The sequence below is a fragment of the Molothrus ater genome, chromosome 4 (assembly GCF_012460135.2).
Source record: "Molothrus ater isolate BHLD 08-10-18 breed brown headed cowbird chromosome 4, BPBGC_Mater_1.1, whole genome shotgun sequence".
Taxonomy (NCBI): domain Eukaryota; kingdom Metazoa; phylum Chordata; class Aves; order Passeriformes; family Icteridae; genus Molothrus; species Molothrus ater.
This window is the reverse complement of record NC_050481.2, coordinates 36,342,922-36,358,615: the sequence shown is the minus strand read 5'-3', so window position 1 is coordinate 36,358,615 and position 15,694 is coordinate 36,342,922. Positions and strand designations below refer to the sequence as shown.

General features: G+C 39.1%; 1 protein-coding gene across 2 annotated transcripts in view; it reads right to left on the bottom strand.

Annotated features, from left to right (window-relative positions):
* The window catches only part of GALNT7 (polypeptide N-acetylgalactosaminyltransferase 7), a 70,843-nt gene that overhangs the window by 17,576 nt on the left and 37,573 nt on the right, over positions 1 to 15,694 (bottom strand). For both annotated transcript variants that reach the window (XM_036382045.2, XM_036382047.2), the window contains exons 3-5: positions 7,404 to 7,570; positions 1,054 to 1,184; positions 738 to 817 (exon numbers count right to left, since the gene is read on the bottom strand). In XM_036382045.2, coding sequence (XP_036237938.1) covers positions 738 to 817; positions 1,054 to 1,184; positions 7,404 to 7,570 — 378 coding nt within the window. The remainder of the gene's footprint in view (positions 1 to 737; positions 818 to 1,053; positions 1,185 to 7,403; positions 7,571 to 15,694) is intronic.

The window sequence follows — 15,694 nt, the reverse complement described above, 5'->3', positions numbered from 1 at the left end:
TAGTTTTTAGGATTAAGGAGCTATTTTATGGGATTAAAGAGTTTAATCCTGTACATGGTTTCCTAAACACACATAGCACTGACCACACAAGCCAAGAGTGCAGTAGCACCCAGCAACAACAACATTTCAACAGCTGGAAGGAAGGAAAGCCCTGGGGATGTCTCTCCTCTGGCACCCCTCACAGACTCCCAGCAAGTGCCTGGGTCAGTGGCACAGACAGCTCAAGCCTGGCCTCACTCTGATGCAGACAATGCTCCAAAGCACTTCAGAGGAAACAAATAAGACCAGACATCAAGACTAAAGATGAGAAAGTCATAAACTCTTGAGATCACAGAGGCTTTAAACTCCCATTAAATCAAAACATTTATTGCTATTTTTTCTCTACCAAAAGCCACAGTTTTGTTATTTTGTTCAATCATGCTCCTTATTCAGCTAGAACATTTCAAAATCAGTGCCTCGGATCATTGTAAAAGGCAAGAGTTACATATAATCTGCACTAGACAAAATATTCAGTATGCCTATTAAAATAAACTGCCTGGAGATTAATTTCCCTGACTATATTCCTTCCTCATTATGTATCTTTTATGCTGGGAGATAATATAATCATCACATGGAAAAAATTGATGTAGCTTGATATAGATATAAAACATATCGACTGCAGTTTGAAAAGTGAAGATTATTACTGTGACTTCTACTTTCTAAAAGGCCAGAAACTGGAAGTAACAGGAGAACATTACCTGTCCTTAGATATAGGAGCTATAAGTGGTGCATACCAATTAATTCCCACCTCACAATGGGCATCAAGGTAAACCAAAACCTTTGAAAGAAGAAAAAAAAGAAGTAACTTATATTTTTGTGTACAACATTGTTACTTAATTAAGCTTCCTTACATTGAGAAACATTTATATTATAAACAAGAAAATGAAGATTAAATGAGTAAAATGAATCTCTTCTTAAAACAATATCAATAATTTCCACATGTCTATTGGAGCCATCACAACCTTTCCCCCCCAAAAAGAAAAAAAACAGACTTGTGAGTGAACTGGCTCCTACCTGTCCAAGTTTAGCCTTCTGGGCTCCAATGCTTCTAGCTTGGATCAAACCTTCCCTCCTCTCATTTCGAAATACCTTTACAAGGCCATTCCACTGCTTTATGTAGTCATCCAGCCTCTCTTGTAAGTGTGCTATCAGATAACAAAGAAAAAAAAATTGGGGAGGTTTAATAATAAAGAGTTTTGTTCTCTTAATATAAACCAAAAATATCTACAGACATTTACAAGAACCTTTAATTCAACTACTCACAAACACTAAAACTGAGGAGATCAAGACCACTGACCTCATGGCACAGGTTTGTGTCTGGCACATCTGAAGAAACGGCAGCTGAAGGGGTTGGCCACACCTCAGGGAGCTGGGTGGACAACCCACACTCACTTGTACATATCACAGAGTGGCTTTCAGCTTTTCATCTGCATTCCAAGCAGCCAGAGAAGTGTCTACACTTCAGCACACATCTTTCCTCATCAGATGATGTCACATGTACAGCTGAAGGCACCACTTTTCAGTCAAACATTTCCCTTCACTCACTTTCACCCTCACAAAGTTTTCTGTGAGTCTATTAATAATCTGGAAACCTGAGGCAGAGTCTCACCATGTTCAAATTATTGCTCTCCTTCATCTAGACCTGTTCCCTCTTGTGGAGGTTTTAGGATGATCTTCTAATGAGATTAATGAGAATAATTGGAGGGCCAGAAGTGCATCATACTGAGAAGAAAACAAATCTTTAGCTAAAGGGACTTCCATCAGTAAAAGGATGAGTAACCACACAAGAATCAAGATGAGCTATGCTTAAATGGTTTCAGATTTGTATTTGCAGATTTGTATTTGTCTGGGCCAAACTTCTCTGGAAACCACACTCCTGCCACACTGTTTGAGAAAAGGATCCTAGTGTTGCTTAGCATTTTTGCCCAGATGATTCTGCTGAGAAAACTCATGAAGGCAGAAAGGCTGGTAATCAGGTGCCTGCTGTTTGTGGCTGCGCTGATTTAGCTGCTGTGTTTGTTAAAAATCTATTTTTGTACTCAAAGGCTCAAAAGAATTGTCTACAGCTTCAGTTTCTCTCAGTTGGGAACCAAAATAAGTCACCTAATCTACAGCTGAGGCGCCCATGCACTGGTTTGCTTTGCACCAGCTCCGAGGGGCCGATTGCCACTCTTCCTGTGCTTGGTGCCTGGGAGTGGCTGCCTGGAACAGAGGCTAGGCAAGACTTAGAGAACAAAGTGGGTATTTATTAAAGGCCTTCAATACAGACACCTTGGGCAGTCCAAGCCTCCAAGAGAGGCTACACCCAAGGTGGATGACGGCCATGAGTTTTTCAGACAGATACACGTTTGGTCCGTTTACAGATCAGGGGTTAATCCTCCAATCACAGCTGCAGGTGATGAAGTCATATTCCCCCAGTTTGCTCCCCCCCAGTTCACTTCTGTTTATACTTTTTGGGGCCTGAGGCTGTAAGGCACCCTTCAATCTCAGGCCCAGAGGGATTGTTTTGTCTGACCAAAAATGAAGACAATTAACTAACACTTCAAATGGAGTTTAGAGTTGTGCACTAATGCAGTACAGGATTTGAAAAATATAAAGGCTAAAATCCTAAGGCATAGTGCTGATCCAACAGAATGGGGGGGACATGTAGAGGAGGATGTCCCTTTCAGCAGCAACATTCCATCAGGTTACTTCAGCAGAAACACTTCCTGCAACCTGAATGAAAATGATGAAGTCTAGAGACTTCCACAACTTATGTTTCAGTAGGTTTTGTACTCTTGTCAGCAGTATTTAAAAAATAGTTTCAAAAAAAGCTACACATAGTTGAAAAGGAAATGGTGTTTCTTGGAAATGAAGTTTCCAATATAGAAAATTCAGCAATTCTACCAAAGAACAAAGAAATCACTATCTTTTGATACTCTTATTATCCTTCCTCTCCACCTTTATAAAAGAAAAAGTTTTCTCAACCAAGTTTAATGTATTCTCCTTTCCCACACAATTTAAAAATTTCTTTTGTAAATCCTTGTGCATTAGGAAAACTTCAAGGTTACACAAATGTCAAACTAGAGAAAGAACAATTTTATCACATATGCTGTACAGAAGAACATGCCATGTAATAAATAGAGAATATATTATTTGATAGCTGTGATATAAATTTTTATAGGATAAAATCAACAGAGTTTTGAGGTCATCCTGAAGTGGTAGTAAGAGAATCTTTATACCACACCATTATTTATGCTGCAAATTCCAAGTATGTGTTACAGAAGGACTGTCAGGAATGTTTTAAAGATTTAAAACCTGAAGTTATTTCCAGCACTCCTGCCTATGAAGCCAAATGTTTTACTTCTCAAACGTTCAACTATGTAAGGCTCACAGGGAGCTGTAAAAACCTGTCATATTGATTGTGTAAAGCTTTTCTACAGTACAAGTCTCAGGACTTTGCAGTCCATTATCTGAAACCATGCCAGGGTTAGCAGCAAGTGCTGTTTCCCACAGGAAAGCTGAAATTTTCTTCCTTCCCATACTACAAAGCCTGCATGACAGTAGTGTAAAAAATCCCGATACTTTTACAGTCAAAAATATTGTTTGGCCAGCATTAAATTCTGTTCACCTAGAGTGTGTATTTATGACATCTGTCAACAGCCTTACAGCAATCTGGTTTTTGTTCAAAAATGTATATTTTACCTTTCAAAATATTATAATCAGCAATCTGGCCTTCCCCTGTTTGAGTTCCTCTCTCATGTCTAAGTGCATGATTAAAGCATGAATCAGTGTCTTTTAAAAACACATGGTTTCTTCCAAAGGATCTTAGGCACTGCAGATTACAAAGAGATAGGAGGAGGAGGAAAGCAGGTTTTTTCTCCCTCAACTCATGGACAGCAGTCTGAGAACTAGAAAAAAGGTATCAGAGGTGCTCCCTAGAGCAGCTGCCTCCTGCCTGTGAGTACCCTGGGCTGTAATACAGCTGAGGTGGGGTCTCAGCTCCAACACAAGCACTGATTACTGCTTCAGTTTCCCCATGGCAAGCACCACTACAGAGGTTAACAAAAATAGTGCTGCCTGCCCATGCTCATTACTTCCCCTTTGGTTATCTCCCGGGGTGCTGCATCAGGTGGAAACACAGGGAACAATAAAGAACATATAAGTGAACACAAAAGCTAGACAAAGCCTTTAAATGCTACTAGGAGCACTGGTATTTTTTACCTGACAGCCACCCTTTACAGGTGCATGGGCTACAAAAGCAGTTCCAGATGAGATATTGGCCTCTGTGCTTCAGAAAACAAGCAAGCTGGGGCCAAAATACATAACAAGTGCTGGAGACCTATACACACAACTGTAATTGTAGGAAGCTTTAGAAATTATAGTTTTATGAATTCTCATTGCCCTTCCAGAACAGCTGTTTCCTTCACACAGCTGGCATTCACAGAAGAATAAACTGCTTCTATTGAGAATAGAAGAAAAACTGGGGAAAAAAGCCCCAAAACCTCATGTGTAACTGCCTGGCCTCATTGACACTGTGGTAGAAATTGCTGCAACATATCTTGGACTCTAACATGAATTAATACAGAGGTCTCCATAGAAAATGGAGATAGAATCATTCAATTAGCTTGGCAATCTTCTTGTTACTGTTCTCTTTGTGCTCTGACAAAGAAAAAAAACACCAGAGTAGAAATCAGCACGTATCTCTGCACAGTTCTCCACAGTCAAACCCTGCTGTTTGCAGAAGAGATAAAGGAAAGAGTGTCATTCAGCAAAAGTACTGCTCCCAACTGACTTTATACTAAGAATTATAATGAAAAGGCCATTTTCCAAGCAATGCAACTGTTCCTCCCTGTAAGACACAACATATATAAGCTTCTATGCAGCTGTAACCCCCTTCTGATGAAACAGGATTTCTCGTAAGGAAGGACAGGCAGGGGTTTTTAGGAGCCAGCCTTTAGAAGTGTTTGCAACTGCTGTGCCCCATTTTAATTTCATGTCACTTGAGAGGGTGGCAGCTAAGAAATAAGGACAGCCACTCTTACATGAGCAAACATCCAGCCAACCCAGCATGTGTGGCTCCAAGAGCAGAAGGTGGTCTGCTGGGTGGAAAGGCAGACATGAAGTGCACCCTGAAAGCAGGTGGGGAAGAAGAAAATCCTGTATCTGTGCTGTCAGCATGACTTTTCTTCTGGCTGAAAAAGCAAAAAGCTACCAGAAGCTCTGCTGTGATTAAGAGTGTTTGTATTTTGCAGCTCTCCTAACAACTGGAGAACTCTTCAGGCAGCTTGGCACGCTTTGCAGCCCATACTAGCTCATCCTTCTCTCTAAGGAGAAAGAAGTAGAGCAAGATTCTGCTCTCTTGGCCATTTTTCATCTAAAACATAAACTGAATTAATGAAATTAAGTTAATTATATTTACCAAGTAATAGCCTAAAGCAATTTGAAGAATTATTATGGTGAACTAGTGCAATTGCAGTGAGGTGTTCAGAGTAATTCCAGTCCATGCTTGTCTTAGCAGCCACCCATACCTGAGAAAACTGCACCTTGAGCTTTCTTTATTGAATTTTCTGATTTAAGAAAGTTATCTGAGAAATTGAAGTGTGAGAAATATAGAGTCAAGGGTCTGCTGGATTTTAGGTGCAGGCTAGCTGTGTCTGCTAACCATTCATTTATAAACAAAGCAAAAATGTTCTGTACTAGGAAAAAAAAATCTTTAAAAATACTGCTTTTGTTTAACAAATGTCATATATTGGAAAAATAGTACAAGTTCTACATCAGACATACATATTCCATGAACTACATATACTCTGGGACAGAGTCAGCTACAAGTCATGTGAAACCCAAACACTGAGACCTATCATTAGTAAAAAATCTGGTAAGTATTCTAGACACAACCAGTGTCACAGTTACTTTATACAGCTAAGTCAGTCCTTGAACAGCTCTGAAGGAAAGCTGTGATCCTAGCTGAAAAGCTAAAACACAGCATATGTCTGCTGACTGAATTATTAAAATCATATCCCTTAGGAGAGAAAATATTTTTGGTTTATAGCATGTGTGTATATCTAAGCCAAATTCTCAACAGCTGTTAAAGGATACAGAAGACTATAATTTAGCACTCAGCATCTTTATTTGACCAAGCCAAATGTAGTCAAGTTTATAATACAGGTAACTTGCCCTCTCCTGTGAAAACAAACAAAATGATACCTACCTACCTACAGGTATGATGCAAAAAATAAAACACAATAACTATTTTTAATAGTGGCTTATACTCAAAAAAGGCTACCTCAGCTATGTGATGAGATAATTTTTAAAATTTATAGTGAATACACCCATAGAAAACAGCTCTGGAACTGGAAGAAGCCCAGTTAATTTAATAAAAAGGAGAGTTTCAGAACAGTCATCTGTTTGTTATGCCACTACATAATCCATGTGAAAACAAAGATGAGAGTATCCTGTGCCCCTGACCAAACTTGCCTTTGCTCACAGCCATCACCAACATTGTCTGGAAGAGGCTGTTATCCCACACAGTCAAAACCATATTTTTATTTATGTGTCTCCTCTTTCTCTCTGTCAATATCTCTTCAAGAACCATGCTGCAACAAAATCTTAGCTGCTCAGAAAGAGCAGCTTTGATGCACTATTTTGAAATTTGTTTCAAGTAGAAAAACAGTCTGTTTTCCCCTGTCTCAATCAGTTTCTATCTCTAGGAGACCACTTTCAGTTCCTCTTTGTATTCGACCTTGCATTGCATTAATGCTGACAATACCACCATGAAAGCAAAAAAACAAAACAGTGTATGCTTACATTTACAAGGCAAGTACATGCATCCTGACAATAAACCAGGATCAGAACGTAAATTACAAAGAAAGAAGAAAATCTCTGGACTTATGTTGGCAGGACTCAAAGAAAGGCAGAAATTAAAACATATTCAAATTCTTAAAAGCTTTCTTCCCTCAATAAGAAACAATAAGCAGCTTAATCTGATATTTAATTAAAAAAGGATGTTAGAAATGAAAAAGATATTGAAAATTAATCTGGATAATTTGATAGCCTAGGTAAGTTTTTATCATAGTTAAAAAAAGAGACATCTGTATTACCTTACGCAATAAAGGAAGCCTGTTACTCCTAACAGGCTTAACCCCTTTGATACTCTTCAAACTACTTGTTTGCACAAGAGCTAAGAGAGATACTAGCTATCCCAGCTTTCTTCTGCATAGTACCCAAAACTGTGGTAGAGAACTCAAAGGACTGTGAAGAAGCAATCTTTTCTCTCATTAGTCAACTCAAACCATGGCAGGTAATAAATCAAAAGAAAACTATTTCAGGAAAATAAAAAAAAAAATTCCCTTTCTACAAGGAGTGTGTTAATATTCCAAATGTACCTTTGTTGCTAAAATCATCAATCAAAACAATTTCTGCCAAGTATTTTCTTGGTGTTCTCTTGATGACACTGTGGACTGTCCTCATGAGCGTGGACCACCCTTCGTTGTGGAAGACGATGACAACGCTGGAGGTGAGCAGGTTGTCATCATAATGCCAGTATTTGCATCTGCAAAAAGAGTTGATTTTATTAGTTTTCACACTGTCTTTTACAGAACTGCTTAACAGCATCCTTGTGCAAATGAAATCTTCACTGACAGCTATCTTCAGAATTAAGAGAGACAGGATATAAAAGGTAATACAGGTTAAGTGCATCACAGATGCAGAAACAAATAAAAAGAAAAAGAAAAGCAGACTGTCAAATAAAAAGAAAAGCAGACTGGTCCATTTTCAGTGGGCTCCTTCCTTGAAAGATATAACACATGGAGAAAAAAATGTAAGAAAAGAGAGAGATTAAAAAAACCAAACAAAAATAGTGCAGATAACTCAGGTCTTTTTTCCTGAGGGGTTAGAGATGATCTAGAAACAAGCAATGTGAGTACTTCCAGTACCTTCCACACTTTCCAATTCTTCTAAATTACATTTATCAACAATGGATTTAATTTGCCATTGTCCATTTCCCTAACTGCACCCCTAAGTGAGACTGTTCACTCCCTACAACCAGTCCAAGTATTTCCTTAACTGGAAGTTTCCCTACCTGATCACTATCCCCTTTTCCAACTATAATAATATAGTTCCTATCACCAAACATAGAGACATGGCACTTTTGATTTCAATGGGAAAAATCCTTCCTTTTTTCATCTTTCAGCAAATGAAGTCTCAACTAGAGAGATCCTGACTTTTCAAGGACAGCTGTCATGTATTAAGAAATTATAAGTGACAAATAAAAACTTCTAAATGTACAGATGCACAAACTTCCCTAGTTATAGTTGTCTTTACACAATAAAAAGCTTCAGTGCACAGAAACATTGCTAGTTTTGAAAAGAATTACCTTACTCATCAGAGATCAGAGAAACTCTAGAAACTAGAGTTTCTAAAACTACATTCAGTTAAACATGGAAAGAATTCACATAACAGATCCATGGGTATCTAAAGAGTTTCTCTAGTGAAGGATGCATTTCACTTCTCAATGAATCAATATGCATTTATCACCTCACAGAAAAGAAAAGACATTGCTAGAAATATACCATTAATTTTGTTCCTGTGGGAGAAGAAAATTATAGAATCAAAACAGACTATAACAAAATTTTATCTAACGAGGCATTTCATTTCTTAGGTGTGCATTAAGTGACCTCTGAAACAGCACTATCTCTAAAAATACAAATTACTGACTAAAATCCTTCAGCTCAATAGTTTTTATGCCTGAAGTAGCTGCAGCTAATCATAATTACCAATATGATATTGTATTGGTATACCAATAAAGAATGCTAGACTGGCTGTTTAAAAGGTTCAGGCCATGGATGCCTTCCTTCCACAGATCCCTCTCAAAGATTGCAGCTGATTACAGGTTGCAGTACTAACACTTGTAGCACAAGCATTTAAGCTGTCAACAACTTACTTAGCATCTGCAGAGATAAAATGGATACCCTCCCTAGGTGTGTCAAGTAGGCTGTGTAAAAGGAAAATTTAATATGTTTCATAACAGATTTATAACAGAACAGTGTTGCTTCACACGTATATTCTCAGTATTAATTTTGGTGATATGGTTACGTTAAAAGGTGGAAAACAGGGTGTTACACTTTCAAAAAAACCAGCATACCAGCTGAATGCCCTTCAAGAGCTCCATGTAAAAGGTAGCAGAATTGCACTTCTGTCTCAAAGGAGAAGGTAGGAGCTGAGGCAGCTTGCACTGTGCTCCTGACCTGCACCTGCTGCAGTTTAGCTAGGAAACTTTTTTGCTTATCTCTGAATAAAAAGAGAGGGACAGCTACAATGTTTCATTGTGCCTTCAAGGACAAAAACAAAACCTTGAAAAAGAATTCAAATCTTTTGGTTGTTTATTTCTTCCAGTTCCACAAAAATTTAATATAGTCTTGAAACATAAACCCAAAGGTCTAGACAGGCTTTTTGCTACACAGCCAACTTAAATCTCCTCAAATTGGGTGTTGCTAAATGTGCCCTTTACAAGCAGTGAAGCACTACATTTATATCTCTAGTAAGATCATGCTTCCAGCTTTTTCCAGACACTTTATTTCACTTATTAGACAGCCCACAGACCGACTCTGTGGGCTGTCTAATAAGCCCATAAACTCTGACAGACTGCAGTAATTCCTGTGCACAATCTTCTTCCTCATCTGGAATTGAGAATTAGAGGTTTGAAATAAAGTGGTTGTTTTAGATATGTGCAATTAATAAATGTTTTAATCTCTGTGGCTGTTTTTTTCAAGAAATGTTAATGTTGCTGAGGTGTTTGAGTGACAAAAGCCAATGGCCTAATTTCCTTCAGATCTTCAGGGAAGGAAGCAGGCAAAGCTTTCCTCAGTGGAGCCTTTCCTCAGTGGAGCAGCACTGACATCCAGTGGCTGGCACACCACATACCAAGAAACCATAAATGCACTTTCCTTCTGTTTGAAGCTGGATTTTACAGTACGGGTTTCCCTGCAGATTTTAGGCACCAAAAAAGGAAAACAATATGCCTGAATTTCCAGGAACACTCTTCATTTTTAAAAGAGAGAGTAAAATAGATATGAATGTTTAGGCAAAAGCTTCAAGCTATTGAAAACTGGCACAAGCAGATTCAAAGTACAGAAGGGTCTGTGACAAAGAGGATTTAAATGTTTCAACCTCTAGCTTCATCCCCTGGGTGCTTCATCCCCTGCCCACACACTAGCACAGTGCTCCTTTAGGTATAGCTTGAAGGCCAGCTGTGGCAACACACTGGGAACCAAATTAGTGAAAAAAATCACTTAAAAAAAGTATTTTGAATTTTTATTGATGGAGCTGAGAGGATGGCACATTGCAGCAGATATGCAGGAATGACAAGGCAGCATCCTTAAGCCAGGCTTGCCTCTAGACACTTCACATCACCTTTCCTGAGCACTGTAAAGAGTTTGTGCATGGGGAAAGAAGAACAAGCACACACAGATGTACAAAGGGCTTCCCTGGGCAGTGCTGCAGGGAAGAGCTGCTCTGTTTGTGTGCCCTTTCCTTGGGGAACTCATGGGTGAAAGGAAACAACACCTTCAGATCAGTCCATGAATAAAAAGTTTCCATTCCGCAATCAGCGCTTGCAGTGCTGGGGAAAAACAGGACTGACTCACCAGTGAAGCAAGATGAAACCCTTCAGGAGGCACAGCTGTGATCTAATTGAGACACGGTGAGTAATGTTTTTTCTGTCTATTAGCCTGCATACTTAGGATGTGAATTAGTTCTATTCCCTCTCCACACCCCTGGAGGGAACAGCTCTGCTGGAGCCTGTGCCACACCAAGATCCCTCATCCCTCAGTCACAAACTGCACCAGCCAGGGCAGAGAGGAGTGCTTTCACAGGAGACACTCTGCGCAAGAAGCTGAGCATCTGGGCTGGAGTGCTCCTTGGCTTGAGGAATTTCTGCTCTTACAGCTTTGTACTCCATTCACTGGCTTGCTCTTAGGATGTCCTGGGGCCCCACAGTCGTGATTGTGGGTACATGGTCCAAGGCTGGCATGGCCATACAGGCTCCCTGTTAGCTACCACTGAAGATGCAGATATAGACTCAAATTGGCTCAGGCTTAAAAAAAGCCAGAAGTGGAGTCTCCTTTTCCTGGAAGAGTAATCGAACCACCCACAAAAATGCAACAGCTGAAAAAGGAGAGCACCTCGAGAGCCATTTAAGGGTGAGCCCAATCAGATAGATACTTGGAGGGCAATTTAAGATCTTGAGCCAACAGAAGTGTTTCTCCTTCCATGCTGAACCCCTGACTGTGCCAGTATATCAGCACCTAAGCTTCAGAAGTAAGAGTATCATGACTGTGTATCATGACTCTCCATCCTGATACTATTTTCCTACTGTCAGCTCTCTAACTTGCACCTGCAGGTACCAAGGACTCATCAGTACCCTCTGGATTTTAAAGCACTGTACTTGTGTGCTAAGAGGAAAACATACCAGCACAGATTCCTGCAAGAGGGCAGGCAGCTGCCATCACATTCCTGAAATCACTCCAGTAGCCAAAGAAGCTCCTGAGAAGCTAATCAGCTGCTGCAAGATGAAGGACCTGAATCAGTACAAGCTGAAGGACTCAATTTTTTATTTATCCTGAAATTGTAACCAACATAAAAAATTGAATTTATCTTCTCCATTAATATAGAACTGTTCACAATTTAAAATAGTATTTTAAATTTTATTTCATGTTTCAAGTAAATTCATAGTTGTATTATCCCCTATTATAATTGCTTTATAGAACATGCATTTTTCTCAACTCTTTGAAAGAGTCCAGCAGAAGCAAATCCCAAAAATAAGTTAGGAGATCTGCTTTCATTTTCAGTTTCCTTTTCTAGTAAGTCCCATTCTTATCTTACAAGGAGACAGGCATCCAGCTGACAGCATGATGTTTACATACTTTTAATACTGAATTCAGGGCTCCTTGCTATTTTAAGTCACCAATTTATTATGACTACTGCAGTGAACTGAATCTAACCCCTAGGAAGATGAATGGGAATTTTTTTTTCACAAAACACCTTCAACTGTTTGCTCATCTGTATGGTTGACATCCCCAAGGTCATAGCTGAGACTGGCTGCTTAACACCTGCAAGTCAGAGGGATCATTGCCTAAGTCTAGAGTAGACAGGATAGACAGAAACAGATCACAGAATTTCTTTGTTAGGATACAACAAAGTAAATCTAACGCTAATACTGGATTTGCTACCTATGAAGCCTTGTGGGGCATTTTTGTGCATCAGCAACATTAAAATGAGATTACAGCAGTGGACTTAGAAAACAGGGCTTCTGGAAGAGAAGTAAACAGATAATGCAAGAAAGACAGATTGGTCAGCTGAATAATTTTTTTCCCTTCAGCAGACTGCAGCAAAACCTCTATTACACACTACCAAACAGCTTAAACCTATACTGAAACAGCATTTGCTATTTTTAGAATAGCTACAAGTTTTGCCCATTTCCATTCCTGAAGTAACTTGTGAGGCTATGTGACTACATTTTATTATTAGTGCCCTTGGAACCAAAAGCTGTATCTACTGTACCTCTGAAAGCATCATGATCCAAATCAGGACAAGGTTTGCATAGAAACCCAACAGTAGGGGTAACAAGAGAATGAAAGGAATAATACTTGCAATTTTTCTAATCACAAGATTCTTGCCCATACTATCACTTACCCAACATTGAAAAACTGAAGCGATAACAACACAGTGCAGGAAAGCTGGGGTACCTAGGTGGCTAAAACAAAACCTTTCCTTAGGGAAGGGGAAACTCCCAGAGAAGGAGATGGAGCAAAAGCCCGCTGCTTTCCCGTTTTTGGTTTAAAGAGAAGAAGACCTCACAGCTCTTGAGGCCTTCTGCAGTCTGGTGACACACTGTGGGTATCACAGGGAGGCTGTGCCTAATTTTGGATTTATCAAACTTTTGCAGGCTATACCCAATGTAATAAACAGCTAGAATGGAACTTGAGGCAGTGAGCTCAGTCTCACAGAAATGCTGCATTTCCACCATGCCTTGCTCATCAGATATTGAACCTTGAAGTTCCTACCCATGCTCATCTGGACTGCATTATAACTTGTATCATACATATTTATTTCAATGCTCTAGCACAGTACAGTCTGGTTAACAGGAACAAGACAGAGCATAAGAAGTGCATTTCATTTTTCAGTTTCACATTCAGGTTACAACTCATTTGACAAAATGATTCCTCCATGTGCCCCAGAATTCCTATGCTGCAGGTTGGCACCTGGAGGGTTACACAAACAGCTGCAGGAAATCGCTCCCACTCTCCTCTGCCCTTCCACTGAAGTCAAGGTTTAACTCAGAATTTAAATATGCTCCAGGTGCTGTGCTATATATATGTTTTTGTTGAGTAAGAGGTCATGTTCAGAGCTTGGTCATCTCATTTCAGATGCACACACAGAGAGGTAAGTAAATCCAGCTACAGATAACACACCTGGTGCCTCTGTCAACCTCTTTCTACTCTTTGGGTGAATTATTTCTCCCTCTAAACTTAACATTTCAAGAGCTAGCAGCCAACACTAAAGAGACAAAGGATCCATTTTCTCTGTAGTTTTCGTTACTGGGACCTGAAATGTTAACAGAAAATGCCGGGTTTTGCTTTAAGGCGAATGCTTGGAATTTAAATCTTTCCTGACCACATGAGATGCTCTCACAATACATGCCTAATTACAATTTAAACACCATTTTTTTCCTCCCTCCAGGAGTCCTGCCAGCAGTAAGGCAGCTGATAATCTGCAGTGGAAAGCTAGCCTTCCTGATTTAGTGTGACCACTATAATTCACCTGATTCTAGACTCCAGCTCTCACTGAGGTGCACAAAAATTTATGTGCACATTATAGAACTAGTTTTCTTTGTTACAGAACAGTTCAAGTGTATTATGTGGCATTGGAATAAAAGATTTTTCCCAGGGTACCATGTGAAATTAAACCAAGTCCCTAATGTTTCGTTTCCAATGATATAGATACCAAAAGTAATTACTGAAATCCTTTTTCTTGTAACAGTATCAAATATGTCATTTGCAAAGTGCTATAATTAAGGAACTAAGCACATTCCTGAAGAAAGCAGGCTCCACTCCAGAGCCTTTGTATTCAATCTTCTTAGCTACAACAAGACTGACTGGACAAGTAACTCCTTACTGTAGGAGAACATATTAAATTCATGTTATTATTCATGTTATTTGCCCAGAGTAATAAGACTGTCCATTTCTAATGAGGAGCTAAGACTCATCTGCCTTACTTCATTACAAGTAATCAGTTAAAGCTAAAGTTTTGTTTTTTTTTTTTAACTCCAGTCTAACACTAACAATTCAACATTTGGACCATAAAAAGGGTCCAAGTTGGCACTATCAAACTATGATAGAAAAAATATCTTTACTAACAGCTCTGCCTTGCCATCACACAGCTATGCATGTATGTATTCTTACTAAAGTTATAAGTCTATTTTTGGCAAGAATTTCCTCTTTTTTATGTTAAAAATAATTGAAAAATAAAACAGACACCCTTCAAAACTACATGTGTGATTTTAAAAAACAAGCCAATTCTCATTCCCTTTTGCTTTATAAAATGAGCTGCAAAAACAGTTGTCCAAAAATACCTTTCTGTATGCACACAACATTGTACTCGAGCAACAAAGAGTTACCTTTTCAGATTTTTCAACAAAAGCTCATTGCCAGTTGTTCTGTTTGAAGTCAAAGGTGACCTGTGGCAACAGATCCAATTATTCAAGTACAAATTTGTATGGCCCAGGGGCTATGCCCTGTAACAGCAACAATGTCCTTATAAAAGAAAACTCAAACTGGATAATCCACAGAAGGAAAAAACACTTAAAAATATTTATTCTGCCACAATCATACTGACAGATGTGTGTGGGTGATGCAGCTGAAATTCTAGCTCACGCTGATGAGTAGACAGCAGCTATTTATTGTCATACTGAAAAAAAAAATCTAGAAGGAGATTATTTTGTCTCATGCCATAAACATTAATGTTTCCTCTCCCAGTCAAACTATTCCAGATAAAATTCCTTCAGCACTTGTCAAAAGAAGCTGTCAAAAAAAATTCTAGCTTAAATAAAGTCATAAGACTAAAACCTTCTGGGTCAGTAAGAATACTTTGTAAGCAAGTCTTCCAAGGACTGGATAACAACAGCATATCAAGTCTGAGCAAAGCATGTTGAGCTCTAATCCTTTCTTTCAGCCTGCACAGTTAATTACCCTGGCATGAAATCTGATCAGCACTACAAACATCCCTGGCTTAAGGGCTCTACAGTAGTGCAAGTTTGTTAATAGGAGAAATAGGGAGTTTCACAGTGCATCACTTAAAATATAGTGTAAGAAAATGCCTCTTGACTTCAAAAGTGCAGTAAGCATGTCTCCAAACCACCAAAATACACGAATGGAAACGGCAGGTGTGGACTGGAGTGTTCTACTGTGAAAGTGGACTTCAAAAAGGAAAACCTACATTGACTCTTAGTGCTTTTGAGCTAGAAGTACAAAACGAGGATACTGCAACTAATGCATCCTAGATAAGTATTTTTTAGAAATGCTGAATACAGATTCTTTGGAACATCTTGCACTGCTTTGGTCTTGTGTAACCAGGAACAGCTCCTGTGAGCCATACACTGAACAGCCTCTTCTCAGAGCTC